This window comes from Phocoena phocoena, chromosome 3 (assembly GCF_963924675.1).
Source record: "Phocoena phocoena chromosome 3, mPhoPho1.1, whole genome shotgun sequence".
NCBI lineage: Eukaryota > Metazoa > Chordata > Mammalia > Artiodactyla > Phocoenidae > Phocoena > Phocoena phocoena.
The window spans coordinates 137,247,555-137,270,747 of record NC_089221.1 but is presented as its reverse complement, the minus strand read 5'-3'; the positions used below and the strand labels follow the sequence as shown (position 1 = coordinate 137,270,747).

General features: G+C 40.1%; 1 protein-coding gene across 1 annotated transcript in view; it reads right to left on the bottom strand.

Annotated features, from left to right (window-relative positions):
- Nucleotides 1–23,193, bottom strand: part of TTC1 (tetratricopeptide repeat domain 1) — a 54,867-nt gene that overhangs the window by 5,926 nt on the left and 25,748 nt on the right. The window contains exons 3-7 of the mRNA XM_065873609.1: nt 14,949–15,009; nt 13,601–13,713; nt 10,139–10,175; nt 5,660–5,808; nt 3,141–3,195 (exon numbers count right to left, since the gene is read on the bottom strand). Coding sequence (XP_065729681.1) covers nt 3,141–3,195; nt 5,660–5,808; nt 10,139–10,175; nt 13,601–13,713; nt 14,949–15,009 — 415 coding nt within the window. The remainder of the gene's footprint in view (nt 1–3,140; nt 3,196–5,659; nt 5,809–10,138; nt 10,176–13,600; nt 13,714–14,948; nt 15,010–23,193) is intronic.

The window sequence follows — 23,193 nt, the reverse complement described above, 5'->3', positions numbered from 1 at the left end:
TTTCTGGGGCAGTGCCTCACCCACGTCTCTTGATCCTTTGGGGGAATCAAAGAGTTTCATGTCACAGCTCTAGGTTTTCCAGGTCAGGACAGCCTCTCGACTGAGGTAGGAAGAGCAGATCCCCTGGAATTGTTGGAACAGAAGCTAAATGCTCTGAGTCTCTTGGGGTGCTCTGTCCAGGACATCTTTCCCGCCTCATCACACCACTGACTATACCCTGAAATCATTCCCTGGCTATAACAGCCACTAGGCTATCTTCCTAGAGAAAAGGACAAAAGGAAACACTCCAGTTACTGACCCCTTTCCTCAAATCTAAACTGCATGATTGTCCCTCTCTGGCAAGGACTGTGGCACTATGAGTGACTGCCACCCTGGGTCTCCACTCCTGCTCCAAGGATGACATTTATAAATGACAGACTAAGAAGAGAGGAGCAAGTATGTTCTACCCATTCATAATTCCAATTAGAATTTCTTTTCCCAAGAAGGGGGGTACGTGGCTCTGCTTTCTAACAAAAAAGGAAGTCAAGTTACAGAGAACAAACTTAAAGACAATCTTATTTTGTTAACTTATCACATAATGTAGTAAATGCCAGTGAGAAATGGTGTTAAGCAGTTTTAAAAATCTTTAACTGCCAATCTTCCAGCAGAAGCCATCATTCCCAGAGAAACTTAGCACTAAAAATCATGCAGGCCACTGCAAAAAGCTTGCTCAGAACTTCTAAGCAAGTGACGTTACTCTGCGCTTCTAGAGGGACCAGCCTCCAAAAATCTCAAAGCACATGAATTAAAGGTGGTTCATCTGTAACAAGGAAGGAAGAACACCAGAAAGCTCTTGTGGGGCTGAGAGTGATTTCTCCCTTTAAGGCTCTCCTACGGGAGGTGATACCCAGAACACATTTTTATTCATGATCCTTATATTCATTAAGAATATAAAGGAAGGGGCTTCCCTGGTGGCGCAGTGGTTAAGAATCTGCCTGCCAATGCAGGGGCATGGGTTCAAGCCCTGGTCCGGGAAGATCCCACATACCGTGGAGCAACTAAGCCCGTGAGCCACAACTACTGAGCCCATGTGCCACAACTACTGGAGCCCGTGCGCCTAGAGCCCATGTTCCACAACAAGAGAAGCCACTGCAACGAGAAGCCCACGTGCTGCAATGAAGAGCAGCCCCTGCTCACTGCAACTAGAGAAAACCTGCGTGCAGCAAGGAAGACCCAACGCAGACAAAAGTCATAATAAAAAAATATATATAAAAGAGTCCAGCCATTCAGACTACTGATGTGTAACAACAAACTGACATATTACTTACCAAGCAACTTAAGTTGTTTATGAAGGGAACAACATAAGTAAAAGCCAAAGCCACAAGACAGGAAACATCAGCTCATAAGAATTTAGAGTGACAGGGACAGATGGAAGTTTTGATTCCATCTGGAACTGACAATGGCAGTAAGATCCAATTTACACCTATCCCTTTACTTTTCCATATTGGTTCAAAACCAATGGACCCAGGGACCAGTGCCTAAGTGTCTTTTCCAAAACCACTATGCTCATTCTCCAAGTCATCTCTTTCAGCATGAAATCCAGCTCAGCTAAAAGCAAATTCTTTCCTTCCTTTTTTTTTTTTTTTCTGCTAAAATAAAGCATCATTGTGAATAGGTAAGAAAATGCTCTCTTCCCTCTTCTTTGAAGAAAAAGTACCTCCAAAATAACTTTTCTGCTCCAACATGGTGTCAAATTTAATTAAATATGTAAATTAGGGAAAGAGCCAATTTTGGAAAAACTGAGGAAGGCTCCAGAAATCTCCCCAAGTCTGAAGCATCTCCCCTTGGAGTCTGAGTCTATCCAGCAGGGGCGAGGGCTTTGGATCGACTAGGTTAGTGGCTTCTTCTCAATCAACTTTGCTATCAGAGTGATCTTTGGGGAAATCTGTCTCATTCTCTGGATACTGATGCCTAAAGGCCATAAATGGCCAGGCTCAATTTATTTTAAATGATTTTCCTTTAGTCCCATGTGATTGCAATTCACAATATAGATCTAGAAAATATTCATAAGGAAAAATATATAGGAGATCCTGAACAGAGAACTATCAGACAGGTTATAAGCAGACTATGCTGGGCAGGTCTCTGTCCAGGAACCTTTACTCCCCTTCGTCAAGCAGACTGTTCATGAGAGGAACTCTGTAATTCCAACTATAAACATGCTTTGGCAAATACAAGAAGTAACTAAAACATGGGTCAAATGAAACCATTTCCCCGACCCCCCAACCCACAGTCTTTTCCCCCTTCCTATTTACTACTAATTCTTGCCCTCGCATGTGTTCTCAAACACTAAAGGGACTCTGAACGCCATTTTCAAAACAAAAGTCCCCTTGGTTTTGACATGGTATTGGCTTGTACTGATTGCATCCTAATGAACGTAAAACCTGAAGTTGGGACTTCCCTGGTGGGGCAGTGGTTAAGAATCCGCCTATCAATGCAGGGGACATGGGTTCTATCCCTGGTCCAGGAAGATCCCACATGCCACGGAGCAACTAAGCCCATGCGCCACAACTACTGAGCCCATGCTCCACAACTACTGAAGCCCGCGCACCTAGAGCCCGTGCTCCACAAGAGAGGCCACCGCAATGAGAAGCCCACGCACCGCAACGAAGAGTAGCCCCCGCTCGCCACAACTAGGGAAAGCGCACACACAGCAACGAAGACCCAGTGCAGCCAAATATAAATAAATAGATAAAAAACACAAAACCCAAAAAACCTGAAGTTGTCTACTCAAATGAAGAAATTCAACTGTTTTTATGAAATTCATGATCTGAAATAAAGGTTGGTGGCAGCCCAGGTTGGGAGTTAATTATGTTTGCATTCTTGAAGGGAGGAAAATTTTCCAAAAACAAAAAAAACAACCCCACAAAATGGAAGTTTAGTTTTTGAAAAGCTGTTATCCACTCTAAACCACACTGCTCCTTCTAGAGTTAAAAATGGCTAAGAACTCATTAGCCCCACGGTACTGGTGCCCACAACAAACAAAGGGCCCCAAAGCTATTTCTAACTGCTGTATTCTCCTCTAATGAATAAAAGTACTGATGGCCCCATCCCCGGCTTCCTAGCTATTTATGGTCAAGAGAAGGTAAGGGAAGCAGACTTACCTAACATATCTTCCTTTAGTCTTTCATTACGTTCCTCAATTTGCTTAGGTAACCTCTGAGGGAAAAAGTACCAAAACATGGGTTGTGAAAATCTTTTGGCTTTAATTTGAATTTGAGAAACATTAAAAACCTCATGTGAAAGTGAGACCAGGTTAAGTACATATACATGAGCCTATTAAACATAGCGAAGAACAAATGTCTGTCTGTGGGGAAGCTACAGAGACTGGAGTTTGGTTTGGTTCAAGGCTATATTCCCAGTTCTTAGCAGAGTGGCCCAAGGAGGACCTCAATAAAAACTTGGTGACACACACACACACACACACACACACACACACACACACACACACAGGAAACGTCTGAAAGGATACAAACCAGATGTTTACAGGAGTATATTTAGGTGGTGGGATTATAGGTGATATTTATATTATTAATTTTTTTGCTCATTTGTATTTTTTAACTTGAAGTCCTTTCTTTATATAATCTAATTTGTTGAGAAAGCATCAGATCGTTTCAACCTTGGCACTACTGATATTTTGGACTGGGTAACTGCTGTAGGGCTGTCCTGTGCATTGTAGAATGTTTAGAGCATCCCTGGCCTCCACACACCAGATGCCAACAGTACCCTCCCAGTCATGACAAAGTGCCTCCCCACGCTGCCAAATGCCCCCTGGAACCAAATCACCTCCAGCTGACCTGGATTAGAGTCTTCTATGGTCACTTTTAGCTCTGTAATTGCCCCCAAGTACTCTGGGAGTCCAGTATTAATTCAGTTGTAATAATTCAAGATAAAATAAATTCTTTATGCATATAACAGCTAGCTTTAAAAAAAGGCTCCCGGGGCTTCCCTGGTGGCGCAGTGGTTGAGAGTCTGCCTGCCGATGCAAGGGACGCGGGTTCGTGCCCTGGTCCGGGAAGATCCCACATGCCGTGGAGCGGCTGGGCCCGTGAGCCATGGCCACTGAGCCTGCGCTCCACAACGGGAGAGGCCACAACAGTGAGAGGGCCGCGTACCGCAAAAAAAAAAAAAAAAAAAAAAAGGCTCCCTTTCACGGAACTCTTAAAACTAATTTGACAAGGATAAAGGCTACCAAGAATTTAGCCAAGATTTTAAGAACTCTATTCCCTTTCCTCATGTCAAATTTAAGTTAATCCTAACACCATTCAGAGATACGTTAAAAGTCAGATAAAGGATTAAAACTGCCTTCAAATTGCTTATGTATTTTAATTACCCAAAAGAGCCCTTCTCCCATTATTCAAAAGATCTGTTGTTACTGAAGGAATTCACCTCAAGTGGGTATAAAAACAAAGCAAAACAAAACCCAAACCACCTAGAATATTAGTGCAGGGAGAGGAGTCAACATTTCTCAGGTCCGCTTGGTGGAATAACAGTCCCGTGAACTAGACGGGAACCTGTATAGCAGGGGCTCAGATGCCCTCAGGGGCCAGAGGGGAAAGGTAGTAAGTAATGGACCGGGTGTAAGGCAAGAGTACGGGCATGCTCAGCGTGGAATCGAGAGCGCCAGCTGAGCGCCAGCGTGTGGGAGCTCAAGGAGGAGCCAGCACGTCCGCATCTTCCACTTTCAAGAGGAGCCCGACTTAGATTTTCATCTAGTAAAATCTTTCCATTTGTAAATGTTGGCAAGTGCCCTTAATTCCAAAAACAAAACCGAGAAGTCTGGCTTAAATAAAAGACTCCTGTAGCTCCCCGGCTCCTGCCACCTCTGTGGCATACTGGGTTCAGAATCACCTCTCCATCCTAATGGCCCTCTGAAAAGTCTGGCAGCAAAGAAACCTGTTTAGTTAAAGCCAGTGTTTGTCGAACTTACTTGAACACACATTATTTTGGGGCAATAAGATATACATATCCAATACTGCAGTATATCCTTCAGAGTGTATGTTGCTCTGTGTGTTAGAGATAATCAAAGAGTGGTGCTAAAGGTAAGAGCACAAATCTGGAGTTATTTTTAAAGGGAGGAAAACCAGTAACATTTAGTTAACTTACAACTGACATAAAAAATATTATGTCATTTAGAAGCAAAAGGATTGTTAGTGCCAAGGACAAGAACTAGAGTCATTTTAAGAGAGAGAAGAAAGTTAGTTTAGGATATATTCAATTGGAAATGTGCTGGCCATATAACAATGAATAGAAACTTGGTGACTGAGTAAGGAAAAGGATGACAAGAAAACCAGAAATTTGTTACCTGTAATATTAAGACTCACTTTCAACTAAACCAGGCACCTACAAGTAGACAAGATTTCCCAGTCCAACAATGAAATAAAGTTCTTGTCAACCCTAGAGGTTAGAGGTTTACACAGATAACACTTTTAGAATGAAGATTAAATAGTACATGGTACAGTGGGTGTGTGGCCACCACTTCAAAGTTCTATCTCCCATATATTCTGATAAGCTTCTCAAAAGCTTAGAAATGGCATATAGTTGTGTCTCTAAGGATCATTTAACATTCACCGAGTAGCAACACAAGGAATAGAAAATATTTTTGTAAAAAAATTAGGTTTACCATACAAGCTTCTCTTGCTTGATGTACTGACGGATCTTTTTCTAGTATGGATTTATAGTCTTCCAGGGCTTCATCCAGCTTGTCAGTCTTCTCGTACAACTCCGCTCTCCTCAATATTGCCCTGATATAGCTGGGGTTTAACTGAATTGCTATAAAAAGAGAAGAAATAATTGTCACCATGAGGAAAAAGGGCCTATACATCCTCAGCTATATCAAGTTTATTACTCTCCATGGGTCCATAAGGAAAAGTTATTTGTCAAAGGACATACCTACAGTTGGCAAACTTCTTCTGTAAAGGGCAGATAGTAAAGATTTTAGACTTTGTGGGATAGACCGTCTGTTACAGCTACTGAACTCTGCTATTGTAGCAGAAAGCAAGCATAGATGATGCATAAGCAGATACGGTTAGCTGTATCACAATAAGCCTTTATTTATGAATACTGAAGTCTGAAGTTCACATAATTTTTATGTGTCTTGAAATATTACGTCTCTTTTACTTCCAACCATTTAATGTAAAAACCGTTCTTAGCTTGTAGGCTGTAAAAAAGCAGGTGGCATGCAGGCTGGATTTGGCTTTGTTGACTGTAGTTTACCAAACCCTGGTCCATACCCAAGTCCTGCTTTCCACCTACTTGTCCTTCACCCACTTCAGAACAGACCAAAACACAGAGCTCAAGGCACAGTGAAAAAGTAAGAGGGAATTTGAAGGCACATATTAAAAAATTGAGGGAGAACTTTGGTGGCAGGCTCTGCTATCATTCTCTCTTTTCTAGGCCTCAGCTACTGCGGTCGTGCCTTGACTCCTGAGGTTACATTTTTAGCTAAATCCTCACTGTTCCTTCAAACTCCCGCTCTAACACCCTTAGATCACTGGCACATAATATCCTCTCCTTTTTCCAACAACAACCCTTCTAATAATCCAGTGCCCGCGTTTTGGTTCAAGTATACTACATTCTTGTATTCTTTTTTGAGTTGTTTCTTTCTCTGTTAGAAAGCAATATCATGGCTCTAGAACTTTTTTCTTTTCAAGTGATATACTCATTTTTAAATTCACTCATGCTTTCAGTAACTATTTATTTAGTACCTAATATATGCACCTAGTGCCGTGTATCTCTGGAGTATAGTAGTGGCAAACAGAACAGATTACGTCCACGTTCTCATGAAGCTTTAAGCTATTCTAGGAGGCAAGAGAAGATGGCATACAAATAATTTCAGATAGTTTTGTGCTGTAGAGAAAAATAAAACAAGGTGATGTAAATTCAGGTGAAGGGAATAAGTAACTTTAGAGAGTGGTCAAATACGAAAAAGGATTATTTGAGGGAGGCCAGCCATTTGAAAAGCTGAGGAAGAGCACACAGGAAAAAGGACTAACAAGAGTAAAGGCTCTAAAGCAAGAATAACTTTGACGTGTTTGTTGGTGACTAGGTAAGGGCTGTGGAAGAGATGAGGTTGAAGATACGCAACAAGCAGGTCATGGAGGCCTTGCTGGCCAGGGAAAGGAGCTTGGACTTTTTCTTAAGTGTGATACGAAGCCACTGGAATGTTTTCAAGCAGATCAAGACATAATCTGATTTACAGTTTTAAAGGATCACTTTGGCTACAGTGTGGAGGGGACGAGGGGAAGCAGAGACATCTGGGACGTCACTGCAATGGTCCAGATGAGAGAGGATGCTGACTAAGCTGCTAACAGTGGAGATGAAAAGGAGAGGCCAGATTAAGGAAATGTCTTTGAATCAGAGCCCAAAGGATTTGCTAATTAATTAAGCCATGTGGAATGAAAGAAAGAGCAATCAGGGATGACTCCAAAGGTTTTAGTTTCAGCAAGTAAATAATGGATAATAATGCCATTCATTAGAATGAAAAAAACTAACCTCAAGTTGTATTCACGCATGCATGCGTGGGGACTGCGGAGGCACCAGAGTCTGCTCTGGGCACGTTAAATCTGCAATGCCTACTAGACATCCCAGAGATGTCAACTTTGCAATGGGATACAGGGCTCCAGACTACAGGGCAGAGCCAAAAATATAAACTATAGCATAGAGATGGGTTATTTAAAGTTGCAGAACTAGATGAGATCACATAGGGAGAAAATATAGAGGGAAAAAAAAAAGAGGGCCCTATAGATGAAGAACTAGGGACTTCCAAAATGATGAGGCTGACAGAGAAGCCAGCAAAAGAGACTAAAAAGGAATAGCCAATGAAACAGAAGAAAATGAGGAATGACACACTGTGTTAAATGCTTTTGGGAAGTCAAGTAAGATGAGGATAGAGAAGCAACTACTGAACAAGAGGAAGGTGTTGGTGACCTTTACAAGATGGGTTTCAGGGGCATGAATGAAACAGAAGTCCAATGGATGTGTGAGGAGAGAATGGGAGAAGACAAAGGAGACACAGTAGGTATAGACAATCTTTCAATGAAGCAGACCAGAGAAATGGGACAGGGGTTGGAGGGGGATACTGGTTCAGGAGTAGGTTTTCTGAAAGAACCCAAACCTCAACATTTCAACTTTACATGCTGTCAATCTCCGCTTAGTCCAGCACATCATATTCTCTTAAAATATTCCCAACTACATAATACTCACAGGAAAAAAAAAATACTCCAGTGACTTCTACTACATCTTTTAAAAAACGGAACCCCCTAATTTACATTTTAACTCAGATACTGCCCCCTTCTCAACTAGTGGATAGCTTCTAACAATGCAAATATGTATTGAAGAGAAAGAATTCTTCCCATGATTACTTTTTTTTTTGGCCACGCCTCAAAGCTTACAGGATCTCAGTTCCTGGACCAGAGATTGAACCCGGGCCCTGGCAGTGAAAGCACCGAGTCCTAACCACTGGACAGCCAGGGAATTCCCCATGATTACTTTATAAAAACCTCAAATGTCAACTTTTCACTGTAACTTGTGATTTTCTTTCTCAATCCATATAAACAGAATTAACTTAAACTTTATTTATGCCAAGGCTAAAAGACCAAAGGTGACTAGCATTAAATATTGTTCCATATAACTGGTAGTAATGAGCTCCAAATATGACCTCAGAAATAAGCTAAGTCCTTTGCCAGGGTTTATGCACTGAGTGGGCATGTGTTTGGGGGGGGTTAGTGGGAGGAGAAGGGTCCTTAATACAAATAAACCATACTAGTGTCAACGTATTTGGCCTATGGGTTCAACAACCCATACGCAGCCCATAACAACTAAGTATAAGCACATGAATACTGATTTAACCAAATCCAAAAACAAATCTGGAAAACACTTTGGTTGGAAACACTTTCCTTCCCCTTCCTCCCATTTTCTTGGCTCCTACACTGAGGGTTACAGCTAGAAATGAATTCTCTTTCCTAGTGTATACCCTGCTAATCAGGCTTACAAGGCATTTTCTCACCGTTTGGTTACAGAGAAAAGAACTGAAAATCAGAATCTTGTTCCTAATTTAAACTCTTCAAACCCACACATCTCACACAGATTAAGGTTGAACACCTTCTTCCAAACAAAACAGTACATTCAGAATTAGTTGCAGTCCAAGATAAATAGATCAGAAGAAGTTTGTTAGATTCTAACAGGTTCCTTCAGATACTCTATAGAAATACCAAGGATAAAGAAAAGAAATCCAGTAGAGAAGGTGACTAATTCATGTTAAAAAAAACCAAAAAAAAACCAAAAAAACATAACAGAAGAGGGAATTCATGCTTGGTTTGAGAGTGGGATTAGATTATATATAAGGTTCTTTCCAACTCTATGATTCTCTCAGAGAAAATATTATCCAAAGGAGGAAAATGGAAAAAAAAGCAACAACAACCCACAAATTACAAGAGTAGTAATTAGCTAGAAAGACTCATGAGAGTAGCAAGATGCAAGGAAAATGACTGCATGTTCTCCACACCAAGACAAGACAACCGTCTGGCCTATCAGGAAATCTGTGGAAAAAACAATGGTGATTCTATGTCTGGGGCTGTCTCTATCAGTTGGTAGAACGAAAAGACCACGATGGAACTCAGATAGCAGAGGCTTGATTCACTGTGTGGAACCTGAAAGGATAATTAAAATGATGGCAAGGAGGTTTGGATTAAGTACTATATCTGAAAAGAGTACCAATTCCCTAACAGCAACTGCCCTTCCAAACACAGATTCAGGTGCCCCAACAGCAGCTAACTAAGATCTTCAACTTCAGTTTCAAAGGAGAGTAATTTGGACATACAGGGAATAAACTCTGTCTCTGTGGCCAAGGTAGCTTGGAATTATTCTCCATATATTTACCAATACAGGATAAATGGACTGAACTATCCATTCAAAAGCATGCTTACACTAAGACAACTACTGTGCAGTACCTCTAAGAAAGGCCGAGAGCTTCTTCTTTAACTGCCTCAGAAGAAGAGTACACGTGTACAAGTAAACACCTGATTGAGAGCCTCCTTATTTGCTTGTCTAGCTGAGGTAATGCTTTTGTATGTTAACATGCAACAAGACCAAAAAGCTGTACCTTTGCTGCAGTCACTGATGGCCATCTCTTTCTTGTCCTAAAAGGAAATAGATCATTAATATGTCACCCTAATTCTGTCACAATAGCCCAAAGGCTCAATGACATATGCTGATCATTAATAATTGCTTATGGAGATGCAGAATGCTTTTCAAGGAAATAACACCAAAACACGTGTGTTACTTCCAAGCTAAAATTCAAACTATGCTCACAGCTCTAACTTGAAAGCCTCCTGGTGACAAATTATTCAAGTAGCTTTTTCCTAAAGTATCTTTAAAGACTGTTGCAATTGACTTGTTATATTTGCAAGACACTTTACATTAGAATATTGCAGTGAGACAACTTTGTGATCAATTAACAGGGCAAATGACTGATATATGAATAACTGAATTAATAACCCTCCTCTTTGGCTAGCTGTTATATATCGCACCCAAAGTGGTATCTTGAAAATGTATACAGATGGTCCATCCACAGACACTGTATGGTTTGTCGCGTAGTCTCAGTTATGAACCTTAATTTATCCACTGATGAAACAAAAATACCAAACAATTCACTAAATAAGATATCTAACTAATATGACTTTCTGAACTGCGAAGCATGGCACAGTGGAAAGAACACAGGATATCAAAAGAACTAGATTCTAGTTTCAGCTCTGACACTAATCTGCTACTTAACTTTCCTAAGCTCTAAATGTCTATTTTCCCCAAATTAGAAATTTTCTACAATGTTAGAGAAATGTGAGTTCAAATAAACATTCAATACTTCCATAATGGCTACTGTAGGAAATGCCAAATATTTTGCAGAATATTTTAGAGCAATGTCTACCAAATTGAGTTTCAGGATTCAATCAGAAACAGTTCCAGGATGGGGAGTGACTGCTTAATGGGTTTCCTTTTAGGGTCATAAAAAAAATTTTGGAACCAGACAGTAGTGACGGCTGCCTAACACTGTGAATGTATCCAGTGCCACTGTGAATGGCACTGAATTGTATACTTTAAAATGGTTAAAATGGTCAATTTTGTAGCATGTGTATTTTACCCACAATAAGCAAAAAAGGTTCCAGAGTCATTTGGGAAACACTAACTATATTACCTCTTCCAATGTTCATCATAGCAATTCACATATTAAAAACTCTAACAAGAAAGAAGTCCTGTAGTAAAGAAATCTGTAAGTCAGTATTTCCCCAACTTATTAGATTTCTATAAATCTAAGATACAACTTCATATTTTAACTGAAATAGGAGTAAATCTTTATAACTTTTAAAAATAATTAATTAATTAATTTATGGCTGCATTGGGTCTTCGTTGCTGTGCACGGGCTTTCTCTAGTTGCAGTGAGCGGGGGCTACTCTTTGTTGTGGTGCGCGGGCTTCTCATTGCAGTGGCTTCTCTTGCTGCGGAGCACAGGCTCTATGCACACGGACTTCAGTTGTTGTGGAACGCAGGCTCAGTAGTTGTGGCGCATGGGCTTAGTTGCTCCATGGCATGTGGGATCTTCCCTGACCAGGGCTCAAACCTGTGTCCCCTGCATTGGCAGGTAGATTCTTAAGCACTGTGCCACCGGGGAAGTCCCAAATCTTTACAACGTACGTTTACAACTGCTGTGGTGGTATTCTTTGTGCCCCCAAGTAACTACTTTTAGAGCCTATTTTTTTAGGGCTTTGTCTACTCTTGTGTAGTCAGGCCTAGAGCTGAAACTCTGTCCTAACTCCAGTTTGCCATCTCCAGACATGAAACATAAAGCTTGCCCAGGCACACCCAGTCAGGGATGCTGAGCCTGCAAACTTGCCTCTCAGAAATTCTTCTTAAAGCAGTTAACCCATCACTTCCTTAAACTCAGAACATGCTCCTTAAATCACTTCAGTACATTAATTCTGAAAGTCTCCAAGTCTATAATTTTAGGATCTTTTAAAAATATTAGGAATGCAAGTTAAAAGAACAAAACAAACAAAAACCCCACTAACAAACCTATCCTTTGTTCAGGAAAGAGTCACCGAGCAACTCTCTTTTGAGTTCTCCTCAGCTGTGACAGACAGAAGACTAGCAAGGCCATACATTTTCCTAATTCAAGAACCAGCTGATCATACCAGCCCAACACTAGCAATGCCAGTAACTTGGCAATTGTGGGAACAAAGAATCTCAAAACCCAGGAGCCAAATGGGTATGGTACAAAGTTTTCTCTGACACTGAAGGTATCCTTGATCTCACTTCACAACGACAATTTCCAGTCTAAGAATGTGGCTAGATGTCTCCAAGAGGCAAAAGTGAAAGATCAGAATTTTCCAGCTAAGTGTAAAAACTATTAGGTGTGAATTCTGATCAATGGTAGAATATATTAATGACTGTTGTTTTAAATAAACTTAAAACAGTTGTTTTATTTCCCCTAATACAAAATGTCTGTTTGTATACTCTAGAATTATTCCTTCTCTCATGCCACATGAATCATTCTAAAAAACTTCACCCTAGACACTGAATCCAATAATAAAACGTATGAGTCTGGGTTGAAATAAAACTTTTTGCATGTCCGAATATTCAAGCACACCCCCACCCACCTTTAAAAACCCTGGCCATCCAAAGTGACTTTGGTAGAAGTACTAGAGAATTCCAGTCAACATCAAAAAAGAAAGTGATGTAGATACCTGATCTAAAAGAACAGAAAACCACTCCACCCAGTCTTGGGCCTGCTTTGTAGCTGCTTAGAGGTGTGTTAAAAAACCTACCCTTTGTGCTTGGAATACAAGTAGTCACAGTTAAACAAGTGGTATTGTTTTTTTCAAGCTCTCATCATTTCAATCTGGCAAGATTTACTATGTTGACTAAATAGGAATATCAGACAAATCACAAATCTAACTTTTGGTATCCAGCACGATACCAAACAAATATATTTACACTCTCATCTATCCTAAATTCACCCTGTTACACCAGGTTCTCAATCCTTTGGAAATATAAAATACCTTTGAACTTTCCCTGACACCTACTTTGCATTTAAGCGTACCTCTCACCCCAACTCTTGGACGTTTCTCCCTATGTCCACACTTCCAACAGAAAATCAGAATCTCAGGGATAAGCATCTTGAAGTTCAGTTTTAAGCACTGTTTCCTGTCCCTTTGGGTCTTTATCTAGAGTTCCAGAGGCCTAAAATAAGCAGCTGTAGCTATTCTAGGAGATGCACTATAGGCTCTTTGCTTCATTAACCTGCCCTAGTTTGGCGGAAACTTTGCCAGGCTTCCTTCCATGGAAGTGTTCACTCAGCCACTTTAATGAGGAATGTGAACAGTAATCTGACTGAAGTTTTTCAAAATATTTTTTCTATCTTCCCCATGCCCTTTAAATCAGGGAAATATATGGGTAGGAAAAGAGAGGCAGCAACTTTAGAGCCCCTATGCTTGTTTCTGGAGAGAAGCTATCCTATGATAACACTGTAAGTTCACGTGCTTCTTAAAAAGAAAAGGTCAAAGATACATACCTGTTTCATCCTTGCGGCAGCTCTATTTGAAAACAGGATAGACCTGTCTTTCTGGAAGGAGGATGGACACATCTGAAGGGCTCGACTGTAAGTACTTTCAGCTTCTATATAATCTGAGGATAAGGTAAAATATGAGAGGTCGTTATGATTTTATACCTGATATCACTGTATTCCAAAAGATCTCAGAATGCATCGCTTTCCATTCACGGGACAAAGGTCTCCAACAGGATGCTCTATATGTTCACCTTTAATTTGGCTTATCAATTTAGTAAAGAGTTTTGAAAGGGGATTAGGGAACTGGACAGATGAAAGAGACTGAAATCTGGGATTAATGGCCCGGAATGAAGAAAAAAATTCTATGTATATATTTTCATTAAAGACATTGTACTTTCATGGAGTCAACCTGGCTAAAACTGCTTCCATGAAATATTTGGAGAGACATTTTATAGAGCCAAAAACACAATGTAAAAATCAGCAGTTGACTAAACACCTTAATAGAGAAAATGGTGATAAATTTATATATTCATTGCCACACAAAGAATTACGGTCAGGGTACTAAAAGAAAAATTGCCTACTCACTCCTTTCTCAGGTTTGAAAGATTTAATACTAAAATACAAGGAGATACGCTTTCAGAGAACCTTTAGTTTTCTTAGAAAAAAAGAAGTGATGATTGCTAAACCAGGATATAAGAAAAAAAATTTTTTTAACCTAAAAGTAACTAGGGGAAGATGTTACTGCTCCTAGATTTCTAAAGCATGCACACTCTGAGATGTGATAGAATTTGATCATAAGATCAAATAGTTCCTCCAAATTATAAGAACGAACCCCACTTATTCCTAAGCAAATATAGGAAACGCAGAAAGAACATCTCTCTACTTAAGGCATCCACAGAAAAAGGCACATGAAAGAGCAACCAAAGTGCAAGCAAAATCCTTCCCTCGGCCACACCGGATGCATTGGGCCAGTATTCACAGCACTGTCACAAGTAACGGGGACCCTCTTTTTACAGCAATGTAGCAAAATAGCCTTTTAACATTCCAGTTTAGAGTTTCCCAAAGCAAAAACTCAAGAGTTTTTCCTTCTAATCTCTGGGTTTATAGACAGTAGATTACAGAAAAGAAAAACTATGCCTGTGCCTAGAAACACTTCGTAACTGGTCACTGTCGCTTGAGAATAATTTGGACGTGGTAAAAAAACAAAATTCCAAGGTGTTGGGAGGCAACAGGGTATTATTAGCAGTTTAGATCTGCTAATTGTTTCCAAATGTTCTTTGGTGTTTCTTCACAGAATCTACAAAAGAATGAGGAGTCAAGACGCCCAGCATCAGTGCTGAAATAGGTATCTTACCTCCTTTCTTAAACTGCTCATTTCCCTCCTCCTTTAGTCTAGAGCTCTCTTCTCTCCTTCTCTGAAAGAGATCAGAGAATGACATAAATTCTCACAATATTATGATAAATGAACAAAAAGGTCAGCTTTCATTACACATTATGCTATTCAAAAGGCAGCAGCTTGACTTTTGAGAACTGGGTCAGTTTTATCTAAATCTCAAACATACTGAAAAAAACACATGACCATCTGGCTAATCATCAAGTGAATTCTTGATGTTTAAAAGATAAAACCCAGGTTTTCTATGTTTCTAGCTTTTGCACGGAACAGTAATTTCTATTTACTAAAAATGAAACTAAGTATACCCACTGGTACGCTTACCATTATAAATTCAAATTCTAGATCTGCTACTTATTAATTGTAGAAGATCCTGGACAAGTTCCTGATCGTTCTGAGCCTAGTTTCTTCATCTAAAAATTAAGGCTTTAATAGATTTATGGATAGATTTAATAGATTTATGTAAAACTCCCAATACACCGACTGGCAAATAAGGGCTCAATAAATATTAGCTATTATTTTTCTGTAAAATAAATAATGTAATACTTACTTAGCTACAATTGCAGTTTGTGTCATAAAGGAGACATACAGTAGCCAGCAGAGCGCATTATGGAGGACAAGTCTTATTTGCAGGGTCAGGCAGTATGCAGTTAGCAGGCTAACACAGGGAAATCTGAAGAAATCCGGAGAAACCTCTCTTTTCTTAGCTTCTTCTAACAACTCAGAAATTAACACAGATGGCCAAGCACTCTTTGAACTCAAAGGCAGAGTGAATGTTATTCTGTAGAGCAAAGATGACACGTGCCGAGTCCCTATGTGCTTTTAGCCCTGAACATCTTAGCAATATGGTCGGCAGAAGCAGAACTGGCAGCAGTGTCTGCCTGACACCTTTTTTTTTTTTTTTTTGCGGTACGCGGGCCTCTCACTATTGTGGCCTCTCCCGTTGCGGAGCACAGGCTCCGGACACACAGGCCCAGCGGCCATGGCTCACAGGCCCAGCCGCTCCGCGGCATGTGGGATCTTCCCGGACCAGGGCACGAACCCGTGTCCCCTCCATCGGCAGGCAGACTCTCAACCACTGCGCCACTAGGGAAGCCCTGCCTGCCACCTTTTGACAGCTTTCTTTAAAAAGAGAGAATCTCCAAAAATCTCTCCCATCATTCTTGAAGCTTCTGACTAAATAAAAACTTCAAAGGGAGGAAATAAAGTTAGCAGGGTTTTTCGTCTACAGTACAAACTGGGAGCCTAAACAATTGGTACTCTTAAGATTAGGAACTAAACTAAAAATGTTATGTCTCTGGAGAAGATTTGTAAATGAGCTGTTGAGACCAGGGTGCTTTCCAAATACCTTATTACTATACTCTGGATGAAACAGAACACTTGATGAATCTCAATAAAGAAACTAAAAGGTAGGTATAAACTGAATTTAATTTTTATGACATCTATTAATGTTCAGCAGACACAATAATAATTCATTTTAAGATACAACATATCTGAAGAAGGACTACTCTAAGGGAATACAGGAAAAAATAAAATGGGTAGTGGTGATGGCAATCAAAACACAAAAATGTGGCCACATTTACCTAGTACTACCCAGGAAGGAGGTGCTTGAATTATAATATCCTCTATTGTACTGGTTAGGATTTTTGGATGCTAGCAAAAGGACTATCTTAGGCAAAAAAAAAAAAAAAAAAAAAAATTTAAGGGAATATTTACTGGAAAGCTACTGTGGGGCTCACACAATCAAAGGGAGGCCTAAAATATACGCTTAGAAAACAGGCAGGACTCAAGTCAGCTCTGTTAAGTCAAAAAGCAAGAAAACGTAAGTGTCTTTTAGTGGAAGAATCTGGCCAAGATAGGACTGTAATAGCAGCCAATAAATCCTATCTATTCCCCTTTCTTTGTCCTGATCCAGATTTAAAGTTTTGGTCAGAAGCATCCAATGAGCCAAGCATAGGTCACATGCCTTGGCTGTCAGAAAACAGAGTGAGGGAATTGGGGGACTGACTGGCACTCAACATGACTACAGCACAGGGGAATTTCCTCCACATGAGAAAGGGGATTTGATGCTGGAGGCCAACAAAACCCCATAACAAATCCAGTTAAAAATTATTTCAACCCCAAATAGATAAAGCAATCTTGAGAAAGAAAAACAAAGCTGGAGGCATCATGCTCCCTGATTTCAACCTATATTACAAAACTATAGTAAGTAAAACAGTATGGTATTGGCATAAAAACAGACACATTGATCAATGAAACAGAACAGAGAGCCCAGAAATAAACCTACACACATGGTCAATTAATTTACGATAAAGGAGCCAAGAATATACAATGAGGAGAGGACAGTCTCTTCGATAAGTGGTGCTGGGAAAACTGGACAACCACATGCAAAAGAATGAAAATGAACCATTATGTTATACTAGACACAAAAATTAATTCAAAATGGATTAAAGACTTGAACGTTAAGACCTGAAACCATAATACTCTTAGAAGAAAACTAAGGCAGTAAGCTCCTTGACGTAGGTCTTGGTAATGATTTTCTGAATCTGACATCAAAAGCAAAGGCAACAAAAGCAAAAATAAACAAGTGGGACTGCATCAAACTAAACAGTTTTAGACAGCAAAGGAAAACATCAACAAAATAAATGGAAGAAAATATTTACAAATCAGATACCTGATAAGGCATTAATATCTAAAATACATAAAGAACTCATACAACTTAACAGCAAAAAACCTCAAAAAATCTTATTAAAAAGTGGGTGAAGATCTGAATGGACATTTTCCCAAAGAAGACATACATGGCAAACAGGTACATGAAAAGATGTTCAACATCATTAATCAGCAAGGAAATGCAAATCAAAACTCAATGAGATATCACTTCACACCTGTTAGAATGGCTATTATCAAAAAGACAAGAAATAACAAGCATTGGCAAGACTGTGGAGAAAAGAAATCCCTTGTGCACTGTTGGTGGGAATGTAAATTGGTAGAGCCACTATGGAAAACAGTATGGACGTTCCCTAAAAACTTAAAAATAGAACTACCATATGATCCAGCAATTCCACTTCTGGGTATTTATTTGAAGAAAATGAAAATACTAACTCAAAAAGATATCTGCACCCCCATGTTCACTGCAGCATTGTTTATAATAACCAAGATATGGAAACAACCCAAATGGCCGTCAATGGATGAATGGATAAAGAAACTGTGGTGTTACACACACACACACACACACACACACACACACACACACAAAACGGAATATTATTTAGCCATAAAAGAGAATGAACTCTTCACATTTGCGACAACATGGATGAACCTAGAGGGCATTATCCTAAATGAAATAAATCAGAGAAAAACAAGCACCACATGATCTCTCTTATATGTGGAATCTAAACAAAACAAAACAAAAAACACCAGGCTCATAGGTTGGGGCTGGGGGTGGGGGGGTGGGGTGGGGGGGGTGTGGGAGAATGGGTGAAGGGGTTTAGGAAAAACTAAAAAAAAATTTTTAATTCTAAAACAATTTCAATTAGGGTAAAATCAAAACCCTATAAATATTAGAGAATTCATTCGATCAATTTTAAATTCACTCAAAACCACACACACACCCATGTATCACTGGCTAATAAAGTTGTAACATTGAAAAGTTGTTTTCACATTAGAAAATATATTAATGCAAGGTAGCATGTTAATAAGTTAAAAGAAAAAATTATAGGATCACATGAATAAATGCATCACAGGTCTTAAAGGTCTGGAATATATTTTAAAAAAAGTTATATCAAAAAAATTCTTTAGAGAAGGGCAACTCATCAAGTTATTAGAGTTTAATGTCCATACGTTAACAATTTCAATCTATTTTAACTCTAATTTCAAGCTACTTTCTGGTCTATAATCTGTTATCCAGTGCCAACTTATCAGGAATGTTCTATGAACACAGATGAGTCTTCCAGACGGCCAGATCAGGCTCTTGTGAAGCTCGCATGCATGTGCGTGCATGTGTGCGTGCGTGCCTGTGTGAGAGAGAGAGAGAGAGAGAGAGAGAGAGTGTGTGTGTGTGTGTGTGTGTGTGTGTGTGTGTGTGTGTTTTAAGAGCTTAATCATTATTTGGTAAATTTAGAACATTAACATTTCAATGAGAAAAGCCTAGACCCAAGGTACACCCAGAAGGAATTATTGATAAGGGGCAGCCTGAGCAGGCAGCCTGAGAAAAGCTCACAGTGTCTTTATAACTAGGCCTAAAAGTTGAACTGGCCAAGAGGTGAGCTCCAGAACGTATTTCAGAGGCCAATTATTCTAAGGAAGGAATTTTATTTTTTTGGTCTGATAAATCACAACTCATTAAGCAGTAAACCCTGGAAAAAGAGCCGCTGCTTCCACAGATTGTGTAAATTGAGGATTAATTCAAGTATCAATATCATGCTGAATATCTCCTTGGCAACAGCTAAAAATAGCACTTTGAAGAGAAAGCTGCACTATCTCCCAGCTGTGCCAGGAGACTAACTTGATCCCAGTACAAAGACTAGGATTTATTCTGCTGCCGGAACATACTCTTTTTTCCAAAGGATGGCACGCACACTGTAATGTTATGGAATCCAAGGACAGATTTCATCGTGTATAAGTCTTACTTAGCATGCTAAGTGCCAGCAGTATTCACACATAAGTGAACTGGTAGTGCTGGTATCCTGCTGCATTACTGGGTGCAAATCTTCCAGGTTCTCCTCTAACGTGGTTAGGAGCCCTCTCACCTTCCTCCACAATGCCTTTTAACACATTGCAGAGACCTCACACAGTAACATCTGTTCTAGAATTGTATCTGCATAAGAATGGGGACCATTCTTACAGGGCTCTTAACTCAGTAGTCCTCCCCACCACTAAAAACTCAGGGAGAAATAGTGACATTACCTTGCACTGTAAATCATCACAGGAACTGCCAAGGAAAACCTCAAAAAGACAATGCCCTTGACGAATGGAGTTTATTTCAACGGTTATTACCACAACTGCAAACTTTTCAGCCTGGCACTCAAAGTTCACTATAACTTATACCAGTATAGCATTTCATTGTTTAACACCTGCTGTCACATACATTAGCTCAGCTCATCTGCTTCCCAAGACAATTCTGAGAGATGGGCATGGAGGTATCTACCTATTTTACAGGTTAAAAAAAAAAAAAAGATTCAGAAATCTTTTATTCTTTGCAACAAACTTCTATTCCAACCTACTCAGCCTAATCTCCCATTACTACACAAGTCATCTCTTCTAGACAGCTGGCTCTCTTATTCTTCACTCCATTCTTTTGCTTACCTACCCACCTTGGAATGCCATTGTTTTTCTTCTAGATTTCCCTTCCAGCTGCCCAAACCAAATTTTCCCGTTTTCAAAGTCTAGCAAAAACCATATCTCCTCCCCAGGACTACTTTTCACTTCCTTCCCCACATGATTTTCCTTTGAATGTAGACTGTACATAATGCCTCTAATTGGGCAACTCAATTCTACCTCACAGGTTATTTTTAAAAATTATAAGAGGACTTCCCTGGTGGCGGAGTGGTTAAGAATCCGCCTGCTAATGCAGGGGACACGGGTTCAAGCCTGCTCCGGGAAGATCCCACATGCCACGGAGCAACTAAGCCCGTGCGCCACAACTACTGAGCCAGTGCTAGAGTCCACGAGCACAACTATGGAAGCCTGTGCACCTAGAACCTGTGCTCAACAAGAGAAGCCACTGCAATGAGAAGCCCGTGCACCACACCAAAGAGTAGCCCCCGCTCACTGCAACAAGAGAAAGGTGGCAAGCAGCAACAAGGACCCAATGCAGCCAAAAAAAAAAAAATTATAAGAGAATTTAAAAAAGCACTGCAAAAAGTCTGGAACGTTATAAAATGCTCAGATGGTTTCATGGGTTGAAGAACACTACATTCCTTAGGCGTGGGCAAGAGGGACCCATCAAGGTCCTCTTCTGACCGCACCCTTCCTCCCGTGGGGCCCCTTTAGACCATACTCCAGATTTCTTATCTAAGTTTTCTTAGCCCACTTCTAGGATCTTCGTAAACCTTTGCTTGGATCTATCCCCCAAGGGTGAACTTTGCTGCAGGTGTACATTATATTCCAGGTGCAATACTTTGTACTCTGCCTTCCCCATACCTGGAATCAGCCATTTCTCCAAGGAGTCCTGGATTCTTTTAGTGGGGAATGGCACTTAGAAACCAAGGTCTAGGTATTACTAGGGAGTCACTGCTTTTAGGCCCTCTCAGTGAAGATATCCATGAAAATACATCTTAAATAAAACAAAAATCCCAGGAGTCAGAGAATACATACAAGTGAAATCTTCTATGTATGTATTCAAGTAAGTGAATACCACACCAACTCCCACAGTGAAAACTCTAGTTCCCAGCAACAGCAATATATTTACTCATTTGCTCTATCCTAAAATAAACAAAAAGGTTCAAAATTACTATATGACTATCACTACCTATAACCTACTACGTAAAGTTCAAGATTTCATTGCAGTTCTTTCCGACTTTAGGATATATTCTACTAAGGGTATACAGCCAGAATATTATGTCCAAAGTTATTGGAATTATCTTCTCTATGTAATCAATTTGATATAGTTATGTTAACATGTAATCAATTTGATACAGTTACATTAATTTGTTCCTCTTTGTAAGCCATTTTAGGCTTAATTTTCCTTATCCTTTCTGATTTAATTTTAACATTTGAATGTGTAAAATGTTTAAACAGTTCAAAACTCAATACTAGGTGGGACTTTTTTTTTTTTAAAGACACTTTTTTTTTTTTTTTAATTTAAAAAATTTTTTGCTTGCATTGGGTCTTCGTTGCTGTGTGCGGCTTTCTCTAGTTGCGGCGAGCGGGGGCTACTCTTGGTTGTGGTGCACGGGCTCTAGGCACGCGGGCTTCAGTAGTTGTGGAGCACGGGCTCAATAGTTGTGGTGCATGGGCTTAGTTGCTCTGTGTCATGTGGGATCTTCCCGCATGCCTAGGGACCAGGGATTGAACCCGTGTCCCCTGCATTGGCAGGCAGATTCTTAATCACTGTGCCACCAGGGAAGTCCCTAGGTGGGACTTCTGATGTGTCTAATCGAGGAGGTTTACAAACCCTCTAACCCAAAAGCAACTACAAAACTGGACAGAAAGATAAAAAACAACCATTTCAGTGTCCTGGAAATTGATTACAGGATTAACAACAAAGTGAATAACACTTATTTTAGGAAAAACTCATTTAGGAAATAACAATGAAAATCTGTGGCATACTTGCTAGAGACTGCTCCCCTTTTTCCTCCCATCATTCAATGTGGTAATTCTAACACCGCAAGGTAGGTTGTGAATAACCAGCAGTTTCACTGACTTGATTCAAAGAAGGTGAAATAATCCATGCCCGTGGTGTTGCAATCTGAGTGGCTAGCAAACAGGGAAGGCCAGGGGTTCTACTAATCTGTGGTAGCAGTCCTGGTTGGGCAAATAAGGGACCCATGGGTCAGACAAATGTAACAGGAAGATACAAAGAGACAGTCATAGAGGCACTTGACAAGCTCTTCAAATATCCTGGCTGACTGGAGTTGGTGTGCACACTTGAGAAGGATGGAGAGGGCTGAAACTATTCATGCATCCTTGTTCTACTAGAAGCCTGTGCACATGTGCTGAGGAAATGCAGAGACACCAGAGCCTGTGCACATGTGCTGAGGAAATGGAAGAGGGTCCAATGGGGCAGACCTGAAAACTATCTGAACTTAGAACACACTTCTAATTCCACACATAGATCCAATGACAGCAGGTGGAAGCCGTATCGATTTGATGTGTTTGAACATAATCTCTGACCAGTACTGCATGGCCACTAAACTGTGTGGAAACAGAAGCAACCTCAAGAAAGCCAGACTTAAAAATAAAAACAGGAACAAAACCAAAAACCAACTGAGCAGAGCCATCAGTGGCCACACATCCCAGAGGAAATGAATCACACAGCTAAGTCCAGGTAAATTACTAAACAAATAAGCAGACAGGCAAAATAGCAACAACAAAAATAATTGGGGGGTGGGGGAAGGTCAGACTTTAGAGTTGCTACAATATTACTTAAAATGCCCAGATTCAACAACAAAAAAAATTGTAAGACATGCAAAGAGGCAAGAAAGTTTGACCCACAATCAGGGGGAAAAAAGCAGTCAACAGAAACATGAGTATATACAGATCATCCGGG